The 15,291-nt window shown below is 55.7% G+C and overlaps 1 protein-coding gene across 8 annotated transcripts in view; it reads left to right on the forward strand.

Annotated features, from left to right (window-relative positions):
* The window catches only part of SYNDIG1 (synapse differentiation inducing 1), a 117,356-nt gene extending 102,638 nt beyond the window's left edge, over positions 1–14,718 (forward strand). For all 8 annotated transcript variants that reach the window (XM_060284405.1, XM_060284406.1, XM_060284407.1 and 5 more), the window contains one exon: positions 13,469–14,718. In XM_060284405.1, the coding sequence (XP_060140388.1) occupies positions 13,469–13,627 (159 nt within the window). In that variant the 3' untranslated portion in view covers positions 13,628–14,718. The remainder of the gene's footprint in view (positions 1–13,468) is intronic.
* The last annotated feature ends 573 nt before the right edge of the window (positions 14,719–15,291 follow it).

Genomic DNA, 15,291 nt, shown 5'->3' on the forward strand with positions numbered 1-15,291 from the left:
CCGGGGGTGCGGGCCGTGAGGGCAGAGGTCCAGCAGGGGGTCCCCGGGCCTCGCAGCTACCCGCGCCTGCAGACGTGGCCTCCTGGTCTCATCCAGAAAGCAGCAGCATCGTTCACCGGCCCCCAGGACTATCAGCCTCGACTGCAACATTCCTTGGTCTCGAAAGAATTTACCAAAACAGTCATTTCCAAAGAAAGGAGATGTTTTAGCCTCACAGACGAGGAGGAATACGGTGAGTTGGTTAGGAGTACGCTGGACGGACCTCAGAGCACCACTCACGGTGTAAGGTCTTCTGGGGTGTCTGGACGTTGGGGGTCCCACCTGCAAAGGAGCAAGTTGTGAAAATGGCATGAAAAGCCCTGGTGCTTCCTGGTGTCTCCGGCGCCTCCCCCGGCAGACAGCACGCAGAACCCTGTCCGGAGAGGTCAGCGTTGCCTTCAGGGACCCTTGGAAGGGTTGTAATGACACTAACCTGTACCCCACCGTCGCCTGTCTTTGATGGCGGCTTGCAGTGTTGACGGTTTCTGAAACCCAGGACCCAACGTTCTGATAAGAGCTTAGATTTCTAGAAGTTTCACCAACCAGGACCCTGACCACCCAACACATCCCTGTGGTCTTATCCTGTGCGCTCAGACCAGACCAGAAGAGCCCTTCATTTTCCAAATGTGTGCTGGGGTGGCGCTGCCAGCCTGGGTGGGGAGGGGTGGGCAGTGAGGAGATCACTGGAAATCAGTTCGTTTTAAACCTTTCCAGTCAAGTGGAGCCCCTGCTGCCTGGACGGAGCACCTAACTTAATGACATTATCACACAGTGACAGTGTGCAGATCACTAGCAGGTCATCTCAGTGAGATTTTATCAGAACCGTCCCAGGGACTCGGGTCCCGTCTCTCGTGCTTTGTAAGGAGTCCAGGCAACAAGAGGGTAGTTCGGCCGCTGGTGAGGTGAGCTGGGAAGGGCAGCAGGACGCTGCTCTTTCTTTTGAATATTTTGTGAGTGTTTGGGGGAAGGAGGGCAGCAAACAGCTGTGCCTTCACAAGGAAACAGGTCTCCTGTAGCCAAGAGGACGAGGGTGTGGGAGAGACGCCCGGGCTTTGGCAGACGGGGCCTCACAACTGTCTCCTCACTTCTGGAATACATGTGTCAGAAGCCATAGCATGTTAGAAGGCCCTGGAGCATACACCGTGGCTCCTGTGAAGTTTCTTAGTTTCTTCTTGGTCAATAAAGTTGCCATCGCCTTCCGCAGCTCAGAATACTCTTCCCCATCATTGCCGGTGGTTCTTCGTGTTCTGCTCTGGTCCTCATCCCCTCCAGGAACTCAGGAGCAAAGGATGGGTCGCAGTTAATGTGAACGTGGTGTGCTTGGTGGCCGGCAGCAAGTTCCTTGCCATTATAAAAATTCGGTGAATAGGCAGGCCTGGAAGCTGTCTCCCCCTGGTCGAGTTCACCTCCAGACCCAGCATACCTTCCCTCTCGGGTCTGGGCAGATGTCACAGCCCTACGTGCAAACGAGGCATCTCGACTCTTCACCGTCTGTGGGTCCACCAGTGGTTGCCCCCCACCGGGCTCTGCCGCCCGACCGGCAGCCCCTACGCCACTGCCACCTGCCTGGCTCCTGACGCCACCCCTGGCATCCCCTTGTTCCCAACCCTAAGTACCTCAGCCAGAGGCAGAACCTGCCCTTGCTTCCCTCCCATGCCTGGGAGGTGGGAGCCAATTGCCAAGGTTTGTCAAAGCGCTTGAGAGAGACACACCCTCCTGAGCCGCCTTGGGAAGACAGGCTCTAAAAGGGAACAGAGATCAGAGATTAGGGCGGAGCTGCAGAACTGCCCTGTCTCCCACGGCCAAGGACTCTGCCCTCAAGGCCTTGGGAGCCTGCCGGTGGCCCTCACCTGCTGCTGCAGGTGCAAAAGTGGATTTTTTAAAGGAAGCGCAATGACTGACAAACGTGCAAATACGTTAAGAGCAGCGATATGGTGGAAGGTAAAAACAGAAGTGTATGTTTTCTAAATTCTCCACTGCATGAATATCTGCAGGTGCGATTGCTGCCGGAACAAACCAACCAACAGACTAACCAAGGGAACCGTGGGACGGGGGCAGCTGATAAACGGTGGCTTAAGTGTGAAGCCAGAACCGGTCTGACGTGAAAGGCTCCCCTGGGGTGTACGACCCTTCCTTTCCCAAGTCCACTGAGCGAACACACTGGGTTTTTTATGAGAGATGCTCAGGGCAGCCCAGAAATGTTGAAGATCAAAGGCCGCATTCTCAAGCTTGGCACTGAGAAGCTCTGAACCCAGCCGGAGGGCCACCTACCCTGGTTCTATGCCTGCTCCCTCCAGGGGCTCCAGGGCCCAAGAAGCAGAGGTGGAGCAGGCGGGGTCCCCACGCCAGGCCGACCCAGGCCACGCGGGAAGGACAGCACAGCAACCCACGTCTGAACGTGGAGCAGCACAGACGGCGTCTCTGTGCAGGCGCCATGGCCGCGAGGCCGGGACAGGTTTAGGAGGGGCTGGCAGGCAGCCAGCCAGAGCCTCATCTCCAACGGAGCCCGGACCAGGCCCCGGCCGGTGGCCTCCAGCCCCAAGCTCAGCGACCGTGTGGGTTTATCAGCCATCAGGGGCTGCAGATCAGGCCTGAGAGCAAGTCTGGGGTAGAGAGATTCCCCCCCAGACCCAGGCCCCAGGCATCAGGCTCAGGGGGTCCCAGCACCTGCTGTGCTGAGGGGAGCTTGGGTGTCACTGCCCTGGGGCTTCCTCCCCACGACCAACACTGACTCCACAGGCTGCACACACTGGGAAGGGTAAACCGAGGCATCGGCCCGATGGGAAATGACACCTGTGGGATCAACAGGTTTTTTTCTGTTTACCGGCACTGAAATTCTGGACAGCGAATTAAACTATGAAGCAACAGGGGGAAACTCAGCATTTACATTTAAGACTTTGGTCTGTTCCGTCCAGTCCTTTCTGTGTGCATTATTCCCTGTATAGGCAAGATTAGGGTTTAAAATATGCCTTTTTGTAACCAATATCATGAGTACTTGTCATGTAATTAGTGATGTTTGTGGTGACCTAATGTCTCACCATAGGGATATAACATGGTTATTTAATTATTCATCTTTTAAAGCATTCAGATTTTCTCCCAAATTTCCAGTCTACTAGGGAACACTGAATTTTTTTCATTTTTTATTTAAATCTTTGCTAGTCTTTGCTTCTTAAGAAACAAGCTTTTCTTAATTTCATTGGAGCAATATAATTCGTGATTATCTAGTGGCCCTGTCACGGGAAGACTTTTTAAAACAAGGGTGTTTTGTTTGCTGTGTGATTGGTTTTCTGTGCCATGGACTGGCAGGAAAATAAAAGGACCATCACGTCACCCGTAATGTAACAATCTGAGGAAGCTTGTTGTGCACAAGACAAAGCCCAGTCATGGGGGCTCTTCTGCAGGGAACATGGGGGGCCCCCAGATTCCGTAGAGGCACCGACCCAGCACCTGACAGGTTTCCGCTGGCACAGAACAGCCACCACACATGTGCCGGAGGTGTCACACACATGGTGAAAGCGGCCACACACATGGGGCAGACATCGGCCAGCCTGCGTCCACTGTTGGATCCAAAGGGCCCAAACATTCATTTTTGTTCCTAAAAATTTTTCTCGTCCCCAAGGGGTATTTAAAGAGAAAGGTCTGATTTTTCCCCTCCTGGGTTTTAAAATCTTTAATCTCCTCCTTATTTGTTTCCAGAAAGGAAGCAGGACTTTTGCGTAAAGAATGAAATGATGGAAATAGTTTCCGTTCGTGAGCACCTGTTAGGATCCAGGAGGCAGGTGCTCTGTCACTTGACACCGAACCTGAATTCCCCATCTCTCATTCTCCATCAATGGAGTCATATGCAGACGTGCTTAGCAGGGAGTGTCTGCAACTTACCCTGACACGCATCCAAAAGAAAAAAGATGGGTTGATGGATGGATAGAGAGCTGGATAGATGAACCTAATAACATAAACAAAATGCTAATAGTGAACTGATGGGGTTGATATGCTCACTGCAGATTCTTTTACCTTTTCTGTGTGTTTGAACATCTTCCTAACACATTGTTATATTAAGGGTACGTTTATGGAAACCAGTATTAACAGCAGTCATTCTCTGTGGTGTCAGGAAGGAGGAAGTAAGGCCAGGCAAGTGAGTTGTTGGCATGGAGCTCGACGTGGAGCAGTAGGTCAGGGTGTCCTGTGCTGACATTGTCACAACACCCACTAGACAGGTGTTATAACTCTGCTTTAGGGAGGAAAGTAAAATCGGACACAGAAATAGCGAGTAGGGCTTCCCTGGTGGCGCAGTGGTTGAGAGTCCGCCTGCCGATGCAGGGGACACGGGTTCGTGCCCCGGTCCAGGAAGATCCCACATGCCGCGGAGCGGCTGGGCCCGTGAGCCATGGTCGCTGAGCCTGCGCGTCCCGAGCCTGTGCTCCGCAACGGGAGAGGCCACAACAGTGAGAGGCCCACGTACCGCAAAAGGGCTGAGCGAGTTCCCTGTCAGTGCTGGTTTGAGCAGGTGTGCCGGCCCCTCCCCCCGCCTCGCCCCCCCCCACCCCGGCTCTCAGGGACGGAGCCCAGGAACGTGCCCCTGCACCAGACAGGCCTCTCACCTGCCCCATCCACACCCTGCCTTTTAAATAAACAGCTTATCTCAGACCAATTTAGCTCTGCAGAAAATGGACAAAGGGGTGCAGAGCTGGCGGCTTCCCTGAGCCCAGTCACCCACCAACCCCCATCAACATCTCACATGGGGCTCGTCTGTCCCCCAGGTAAAGGCCAGTGTTGCTGCACCATTGTACTCTAAGTGCTCTGTCCAGATCGCCTTAGCGGTTGTCTGATGCCCTCTTTCTGCCCCCTGGGTCCCAGCCAGGATCCACGCAGCACCTGGCGGTCAGGCCTCCTCGGGATCCTCTGGGCTGTGACACGTCTTAGGCGTCCCCTGTTTCTGATGACTTTGACATCTGTGAGGAGACCTGGTGGGGTACGGTGTGGGATGTCCCTCTATCGGGACTTGTCTGATGCTTTCCTCCTGCTTAGACCGGGGTTATGGGTTTGTGGAGGAGGAGCATGGAGGTGAAGGTCAGTGCTGCGTCCCATCAACATGACCTGTCACTGCGGATGCTGGCTGTGGTCGTGTCTGTCGGGTCTCTTCACGGCAAGGTCACTCTTCCTCCCGCCGTCCATTCCGTCCTCTGTCCTAGGAAGTCACTGCGCAGCCCACCCTCAAAGGGTGCTTTACTTCCCTGAGGCCGGAGGACCTACATAGATTATTTGAAACTTGTCTATATGGGAGATTTGTCTATTCTCCCCGGTGAACTGATTCATCCAATCATTTATTTATATCAGTATGGACCCTTGGATGTTTATTTTACACTTTGGCTTATAATCCAATACTACATTATTTATTTTGTCACTTTGGCTATAGGGAGCATTTCCTGCGTCCCCCTGACGTGCCCGCATCCTTTTGATCTTGGAGTATTTTTCCTTTTTTGTACTATAAGATGCCGTCCCGGGCTCATCTTGTGTATTACCTGCCTGAGTCCTAAAATCAGCCGCTTCCCCATGGAGTTCTGACCCCTTTTATTGGAAAGCGGTTTTAGAAACCACTATCTGGGCACTGGGTGTGCTTGTTGCTACTGGGGTGTCATTGATTCTGGGTTTGCTCAGTAACAGAGCTAGGAAATAGGAAATACACATGTGTGTACTCGCATGTTATTGGTTCTATATGTAGAAATACATGTGTCTACATCTTTATAGAGAGAAATATTTCCATCTGTATAATTATTTTTGTATTATCCATCTGTGCCCGTATGAAGCTAGACATGAGTTCATACTGATTAGTCACAGGGGGAAACCAAGGCAGGCTTCTCTCCAGCAGAGCCCCATGGCCAGCATAGGGGGGAGGCCTGAGCTGTGGGAAGTGAAGCACTGGGCGGGGCCTCTCAGGAACCGCGGGTCCTGGGGCTCCTCTAACCTCAGCTGGAGGATGGAAACAAGGTCACTCAGGCTTCTGCACAGGACGGCACAGGGGCCGTTGCTCGTACTGATGTTTTTTGTTGTGTTTCCTACAAAATGACCTTGATGACAGGGGCCCTCAGACACCATCATGGGTAACTCCCCGCCCCCGCAGTGACCCAGGCCAAGGCCAGGTGAAGGGGCTTGGTGCTAGCACCCAGGGGAGCCTGTGGTCCCATCCGGTTCTACCCAAGCACAGGGGGTACGTTTGTTTCATAACTGATCTGTCTGCCATTCAGACCTAACTCACAAGATTTATTTTTTTTTCATGGCTTAAAATAGAAGGGTTGCTTTAAAAGGGGGAGGGGAGGTCATAAAAATGCTCCTGGAACGAAAGCACGTAAGGAAAGCAGCGTGCATGTGGGTCTGAGTGAGCCCTGGCCTGAGAGGCTTTCCCTCCTCCCCATGGAAACTGCTAAACCGCCACGTGGCCCCCTCCTCCAGCGCAGCCCCGGGTACCCGCCAGCACACAGCAAGCGGTAGACAGTCATAAATAAGGGAAATAAGCTTTGCAATGATGCAGAGAAATGTAATCCAGCCCGACAGATATTGGTGCAGGAGGAAAAATGAGCCATAAAATACCCAGAGTGCTATAAATTTCCAGAGAGATGGTTGTGGAGGAGAGAGGGTGTCTGTCACACGCCTCAGAGGCGGGGGTCTGGCGCCGAGGCCATCCCGGCTGTGCCGGGACCCAGCTCCTCGACCGGAGCGGGACCACGTGTCTGTGGAAGACGTGGATGTGGACTCCTCCAACATTAGCGATTCCTGCCCCTAAAATAAGCGACCATAAGGAAAACAAAGCAAGGGGAATTCCGTGGCCGTCCAGTAGTTAGGATTCAGCGCTTTCACTGCCGGGGCCCAGGTTCGATTTCTAGTCGGGGAGTTAAGATCCCACAAGCCATGCGGCTAAAAAAAACAAAAAAGAAAAACAAAGGAGAGATATATTGCAGAGAAAGTCATGTTTTTCCTGAAACTCAAACAACAGTGGGTATTTTACAGCCAAAGGAAATGAGGACTTTGACAAAAGCTTGTGGTGAACTCAGTCCAGGACCAGACCCTGGGAGCATCGTCTCCCGGGGTTCGGGGGAGGTGTCCCCCAGCAGGGATGGAGCGCAGGACCTTGCCACACGTCACGGAGGTCTGGGGCCCAGCATCAGCCCCTGATAGGTTCCATCTGCGAGGGATGCCAGTGGACCCCAGACCAGGACGCCCACTCCACACCCCGGGTCCAAAGGCCCCCCTTCATCTGCAGATTTCATGGGCATTGCCCTCTCACAGGGTCACCCCAACCTCCTTCATCTCCACCTGACACTGAGCTACCAAAATAAATTCACAGTTAAATGCACAGAGGCAGGCGTGTGTGGAGCAGTTTCCCGAGCGCGGGGAAACCCCCGCCCCCCAGCACTGATGCCTGAACCGCCGCAGGGTTTCCTCCTCCTTTGGGTTCATCCCGCCCACCACACCGCTCCCCGTGGGACTCTCTGCCCGTTTCTCCTGGGTCTGTGCTGCCCACCATGGTGGCCCCCAACATTTGGCTATTTACGTTTATATTAATTAAAATTAAATGATATTAAAACTCACAGTCACACCACATCCCAAGTGCTAAGTAGCCATAGGTGGCTCGTGGCCACCACGCGGGGCGGCACAGATTAGCTGCCTCCATCGTGGAAGCGCTCCCCTGCCCGGCAGCCACCGGCCACCCTCCTGGCTGCCCTCTCTCCTCCTTCCTGGACCCCCGAGGACTGTGGACCCCTCCCCTCCATCATGCAGGCACCACGTCCTGCCCAAACTGGCCTCCAGGTCCTTGGGGGTGCCTGGCAGAGCCACACCCGCAAGGAGCCGTGGTCGTAGACGCTTCCTTCTCGGCTACGCCTGATGCCTATCCTCCTAATCAGCTCGTAGACTCTGCGTAAGACCCGCGATTACCAGCCGAGGGCTTCCTGGACGTGGGGGTGCTTCTGACCAAAGCGTGTTGCCCTCGAGAGCTGGAAGGAAAGGCCGCTGGGTCATCAGTTCACTGAGTGGTCCTGCGCGGAGCCCGCGAACCTGCCGTTGCAACGCTCCGTGGTGAGCCTGGGATGGAGACTCGGGAGTCCCGGGGGCCTCCCCTCCCTCAGGGGGCAGGGACAGCCCCGTGGACATATAACAGATGAGTTAGAGGTGAAAATGGTGTGAAGGACGATCATAAAGGCCCAGCAAATGCAGAGGCAGAGAGCAGCGTGGAGAGGAAGCTGGCTCTCGCTCACTGAATCTCACCTGCATCCGTCTGTAGGGAATCAGCATCTTCCTTTCCTTTTCTCTTACTTTCCTTCTCTGGTTCTGATATCAAGATTTTACTAGTTTCACGAAATGGGTTTCTCTATTCTTTATAGATGGTTCCTATTTGTTCATTTAACTCTTGGTAGAATCATTTCTAAAATCATCTTAGGGTGTAAAAGTAAATTGTTTTAACTGTGTTTTCTCCAGTTACTGACCCTCCCCAAGGACACCACCAATCTGGCTCCTTTGCCAACAGTGTAGATGACTTTGGCCTGTTTTGTACTCGACGCAATAGACTCCTGTGTCTGCCTTCTTCTGTTCAACGTCATGTTCCCGAGATTTATTTCATTACCATATTGGGTACCATTGTCATTTATCCTTTTACTGTGGTTGGATGTTGGGATGACTTCCAGGCCGGGGCTCTGATGGTCGGTATGGCTACGGACATGCTTGGTGTCCTTGGTGCACAAACGCATCGTTTCTGTTGAGTATTTGCCGGGAGTGGAACACTTGTATCGTGTGTGTGTCTATATGTCCAGCTGTAAGCAGTGTTGCGTTTCCCAAGTGGTGACAGGAATTCACACTCTCAGCAGGACCAGATGAGAGTGTGGATTTCCACTGTGTCTCTCTTCCCTTTGAGCCATTCTTGGGTGGCAGATAGCACTGTTCTTTTACAATGTACCGGGTGGGGTATGCCTGAGCCGTTCCTGGGAAGGAGGGGTGTGGTCTCTCCCCACCCCCAGGCTGCCACCATGGGGTCTGCCACTTTGGGGCGAGGCATGGCGAGTGGAGACAGATGGGGGTAGAAAAGTCTCACCCACTCACATCACCATGGGGGCCTCACACCTGCAAAGGGTGTGCAGCTCTCTTCCTCACCCAGGCATTTGGCGGGTTCTCTGCAGACCCCACACACACACTCGCACACTCTGCATCCTCGACTAGAGTTTGGAATTTTCCTCGGGGGTCTGCTTGCCCCTCCATTGGGCTCTGTCGGACACGGTCTAAGATAGCCCGGGTAGCCTGCGTCTGCCCCAGGAAGTACCCACTCCTCCCCTGACCGACGGGAGAGCTGGCCCATCCCCCCAGAGAGCACTGACCCCGGCTCCCCGCCGACGCTGCTGCCCAGCCCACCCCTACCTTCTGGGTCGTCCAGGCGGAAAGGGTCTCCTGCCCTCCATGCAGGGGACACACATCAAGACAGACGCCCAGTGTCCCGTCGGAGCTGCTCTCAGTGGGACTGAAGGGGGAGGCGGCGCCTATGCCCCTCATGGAGAGAACCCGGATTCGCATTCTGGTCCCTCAGATCCCCTCCCCGCCTCCACACACCCAGCTTCTTGTCCCCTCGGGGGACGGGGGGATGGAGGGCTTCAGAACCTCTAATTCGGTTCCGTTCTCGTTTTGGAAATTGGCAAACGCGGCTGTGCAGCCCCGTCGCCATCCTGGGCCGTTGCCTGTCGCGAAGTCAAACCTCTAGCTGTTGCAAGTGAGCAAAGGAAGGAAGGAAGGAAAGGGCTGAGGAAGGAGTAAGGACCTGGGCCCCCCGAGCCGAGGGCCAGACAAACCTCTCAGGTGAGCCGGGCCTCAGGTGGGAGGGAGGCAGCGCGCACTGAGAAGGGGGTGAGGATGGCCGCAGGTCGGGGCCAGACTGGACGCACCAGAAGCACCAGAAGAAAGGGGGCCTGGCACCTGTCAGACCAGGAGACGAGCCTGCTATGAAACCAGCCCCTAAACGCTCCCAATCACCACAGAGGAAGTGTCAGAGGATAAGGGCAGCCGAGGATGTGAGTTTGACTTCGTTCCCCTGCAAACGGGTCATTTCTCACCCTAGAAACCTGCACAAAACGAGCTTGAAATGTGTCTGAGGACCTTCCCGACTTCTGATGGCCGGTTCCTCTGCGTGAGTGCTTGACCTAGAGCCGTCCCAGCCTCAGAGGCTGACGGGGGCAGCACCTGGGACGGACCTCACGCTGTATCTGGATCACGGCTCTGATGGTCAATTCTGGCCTAAGCACATTGGTCCCAGCTGTGCGTTCTCTGTTTCTATGATTTTTATTTCCTCCATTTAAATAACACTTCATTCAAGGGAGGGAGTCAGTGTTTCCATGAGTTTTAGCACCAGTATTTTACTTCTGCTCTTGAATTTAAAGTTGGGTTTTCTACATAGCTTTAAAACCAGGTGAGTGAGGGTAGTTACTTACCTAAAGAACCAGAGTACATGTTTGAATGTGGAATATCCCAGTGGGCTATGCGTGAGCTCAGCACGTCCTGGGTAGGTTGGGGGACGTTTCCCCAGGTCAGGGCGGTGGCTACACCCAGTCCCCAGCGAGCGGTGTCTCGGGGGCCCAGGCACTCCCTGACTCTGACCTCCAGCTCTCTTCGACCTGAGTTAAGACTCTCTCCCTCGCCTGTGACGTATACTCCAAGCAGCGTCCATGAGGGTGGGCAGCACACTCTCTGGGTCCCTCTGAGCCCCTGGCACACAGAAGATGCTGCTCAGAACCAGGCCAGTCACCTGCACTTTCTGTTTTCTGAGCAAAAGACCTCAAAAAAGAAAGGAATGAACTTCACTTGGTGATCTCTGGCCAAAAGGGCAGGGAAGGAAAACCAGCTGCAGGGACGTTCCCAGCCTGGGGGGAGTGGGACGGCCATTTGCAGACAGGGCCCGAGGGGCTGTCCGGTGACACACGCCGTGCCCCTCCCTCTGCCCAATGCGGCAGCCCTGGGGTCGGCCTCTGGGGTCACAGAGGCCACACGGACAGAAAGCTGCCCCTGGGGACCCCCTCAGGATGAGCTTCAGCGGGACCCCCATCTGTCACTGCCCCGAGGCTGCACCCCCCAGGATTCTGCTCTTCCTGGAAGGAGGGGCCACCCACTGTGTCGCCCTGTGTGTGCGTCCTCCTTCACAAGAGTTTCCTTTCAGCTGTGCAAACGTCAGCCAACCCCCAGCCGCAGCCCCACTTCTGTGCAGGGGCCCCAGGAGCTGGTCCCCAGAGACCGTGAGGCCAGGCCGCCGTCTGGGAGGGGACCCTAGGTGGACCCAAGGGCTGCGGGGCCGCAAGGAAGGAGCGGGTGGGTCCCAGTAGTGGGATGCTGTGAGCTCCTGCCTCAGCCCACAACGCAGCCAGGACGTCAAGAGACTGCAGCCCAGGCCCCTCCAGGCCCAGGCAGAGTCACCCACCGAGGGGCTCCCAAACCCCTAACCCCGGAACCTGGGAGAGGTTAGCGGCTTGTTCTTGATTTAAGCTGCCCGGCTGGGGATGATGTAGGTCAGCAGAGGACAGTGAGCCCACCCGTCAGGAGAGAGGATGGAGCGCCCGGATTCGGTCCCACACCCGCGGGTCAGGCCGTCCAGGGCGGCCCTCGGGGAGCCCAGCTGATGCAGGCATTATAAGCAGCTCACCGGGGCTTCCAGCCGTGCATGGACCCAGATGAGACGGGCAGCCCTTGGAGTTGGGAGCTCCCCGCGGGGTGCGAACGCCCGGCCCGGCCTCCCGGTGTGTCTGTCTGTCTGTCTGTCTGTGGCTCCTGCAGCAGAGCCCCGGCTGGGCTGGGGCTGGGGGGCCCACCCTGACAGAGGCCGGGGGCCAGCAGGGAGGGGCCTGGAGAGTTTGGGGTGAACTCAGCTGAGACGTAGTTACTGTTGTGCTGGGAGCTTCGTGCTCACGTTCTCTTCACTCCGCTTCATCAAAGATTGTCCACAGGGAACCCCCAGGCTCACTTCCAAGCCCAAAAGTTGGGGACGAGGACATAAAACTGGCCCTGAAGAAACAGAAGTTAGAGGAAAAAAGAAAAGGACACGAGCAGACCGGAGGCCCTTCTCCACCTGACGTCTCATCAGGTCGGGGGCAGAGCTGCGGAGGACGGAAAGTCATCTCCTAGTGACCTCTGAGTCTGGGACCTCGGTGTCTGAGTAAACAGGATGCCATCTCCCATCCTGCCCGCAAAAGTAGAAATACACTCAACACGCATGGAAATGGGATCCGGTGAGAGTCCGGTTTCTGGAGATGGGTCCTGAGGGGGTCAGGACGTCCCACACGGGGAGGGGCTCTGCCTTTGCCCTGACGAGGAGGACCCCGCCCTGCCGGGGGTCAGCCCTCCTCAGCGCCCCATGACGCTCCGGGGGCACCTGCCCTGCTGGCCTCCACCCTCATCTGCCATCACTCAGGGGGCATCAGCCGTGATGTCACAGCTGGATCACATGATGGTCCCCACAGCCCGGGGCCTCCCTTGTCGAGGGGACAAGGAGGAGGGGGCTGGCAGTGGTGGAGGTGGAGTCCAGCACAAGACGCCAAATCAGGGCTTCCCTGGTGGCGCAGTGGTTGAGAGCCCGCCTGCCGATGCAGGGGACACGTGTTCGTGCCCCGGTCCGGGAAGATCCCACATGCCGCGGAGCGGCTGGGCCCGTGAGCCATGGCCGCTGGGCCTGTGTGTCCGGAGCCTGTGCTCCGCAATGGGAGAGGCCGCAGCAGTGAGAGGCCCGAGTACCGAAAAAAAAAAAAAAAAAAACACGCCATATCAGACACAACACCCGAAACCTCCATGTTCCCAGCTGCGTCATGACCCCGAGGCAACATGAATCTTACTAAACTAACACCTCACTGTGCAATCGGGTGACCAGAAATAGAGGTGCTGGTCTCACCTCGAGTTATTTCACTGGTGGATGAATTTTCCGGCCCCGCCATGGCAGGGAGGGGGCATCGGGCGCGCAGATTCCCGCGCCGCCGGCTGAGGGAGTCTCAGTACCCGCAGTCCACTGGAGGATCTTACGCCTCGGGCTCCTCTCCGGTAACGAGAACTACCGTTTCCTTCCCCACACCGCCGTACACTGTAAGGACCAGAGGAGGTAAGTGTGAACACACTTTAGAAAACTGTTCACGTATCTTTACCGGGCAAAAGGGGGCCGCTGAGCTGTGACGTCCCCGCCCTCGCGTCCTGGTGCCTGAGACCCGGGACTCCCGTGGCTGGTGCTCAGCTGACAACTGCCGGCCTGGGTGTCCCTGGGGCTTCGCTTTCTTTCCCTTAAGCTTTGACTGCCTTGCAGGGCAGGGGGGAGCAGTGCTGAGCGACAGCCCCCCGCCTTCCCTGCACAACTCCCCCTCGGTGAGTCCCCTCTCGGTTCACCTTGCTCATCCTGGCCCCCTTTTTCCTCTCCCTCCTCCCGCTGCAGACGAACAAAGCCGTGGCCAAGGGAGACTTTCACCAGGCCAGCACCAGCTCCCGGCGGGCCCTCTTCCTGGCCGTGCTCTCCATCACCATCGGGACCGGCATCTACGTGGGCGTGGCCGTGGCCCTCATCGCCTACCTCTCCAAGAGCAACCACCTATGAGCCTCCCCGGGCGCATGCGCATGAAGAGCCTGGGCCAGTTGTGTGCGGGTGCAGAGGAGCGGGCCTGGCAAGGGTGGACACACAGGTAGACACACCTGCGTGATGCTGTACAGTGTAAGTCATCGCCAACGACGCCATAAAGCCCTGGGACCTTCTGCCCATGGATTCCTTTTGTTTTCACCCTTTCATATCGTTTTCACAGCACTGTGCAGAGCATGGGACAGATGGGCACTGCTAACCCTTCTAAGTGGAAGCTCCATAGATCCCGACCCTCGCGGCTGTCTCTGGATGGATTCTGGTGGATTAACGCTGGTGCCAGTGCCTGGAATGCCATAACATTAGCAATAGACGAACAGGAACATGTGTTTATTTTTATGGAATATGGTGCAACAGGCAGGGGGCAGGGGACACGTGCTCTTCTGTCTGTGGCCCCACCTGACTCCTCTGGCACTGCCCCCCAGGCCACGTGCCTTTCCTGCAGGAAGGCAACAGGGCTGGGCGGCAAGAGAGACAGAGCAGCTGCTGGCAGGACCCCCAGCTGTCACAGCTCTCCAGAGGGGTCCAGCCCTGAGAATGCAGAGCCAGAGTCGTTCCCAGGCCCAGAGTGTCACTCCCTCCACGCTGTCCCCAGCCTAGGAACGTCAGGCCTCCTCTGGAACGTGTCCATACTCCGCAGCCACCACGCGGCAATATGCAATCCCGGGGCCTCGTTGACCTGGGGCCCAGGGCAGGCCGGCCCCTCCCCAGACTCCTCCCAGAAGGACCCAGGTTTTCTCCAGGAACTCCAGGCCAAGGAGCCAAGACGCCCCCTCAGTGTAAGGACGAGCGCAGGGGGATGCTTCTACCCGCCTGCGCTGACATTCACCTTGGTGATGACAGTGACACTAGTGATCTTACAGAGGACACGAACCTTCTCTGTCAACTAAATGAATAGCTATTTTCTTGTCATTTTTTTTAAGTGCAACTATTGCTTCATGCTGCTTTAGTTATCAGATGAATGCTGAGAAATACGTAATCACAGACATTTTAATACCATTTCATTGCTGTTTCACGAGTGTTCATTGTTGAACAAAAGCTACCTTTTACCTTTTTGCTTAAGGCTTTTCTTTCTGATTAATATCAACCCTTGGGTTTCACCAATACCTTTTCCTTGTTGTTGAAGTAGCTGCAGAGCCGCCAGGGCTCAGCTGCTGGAGCAGTAGCAGGGGGTCCTGAGATGAGAATCACAGCATTCCCAGCTGCTGACGTTCCCACTTGAACACACTAGTAAATATTATTATACCGATACCCTCAGTGGACACAGAGGCCGTCTCTCCAGGGCAGTGGTTCCACCCACAGCACCTATAACATCCCTGCTGCCTGGGTCCCAGCCCCAGAAATCTTATGTGGTTGAGCAGAGGTGCAGCCTGGTGATTACAAAGTGCAGCAGAAATTAAGAACCACTGTCCTGGAATAAGGACTCAGGTTTGATCCCCTCACTTGCCTCTCTTCTCCTCGACCTTAAATGCTTAATATTCTGAAAATCATTAGCACTGCTTTCCTGGGTCAAATCCGAGGTCCATCAGGCACTTGCATCTATGGAGGCACCAAAAACACGCTCTAAGGACACAGGGAAGATGCCCAGACATCCCGGGATGAGTCAGAGGAACCTGGTGATAGAGGGC

This window comes from Globicephala melas, chromosome 15 (assembly GCF_963455315.2).
Source record: "Globicephala melas chromosome 15, mGloMel1.2, whole genome shotgun sequence".
Taxonomy (NCBI): domain Eukaryota; kingdom Metazoa; phylum Chordata; class Mammalia; order Artiodactyla; family Delphinidae; genus Globicephala; species Globicephala melas.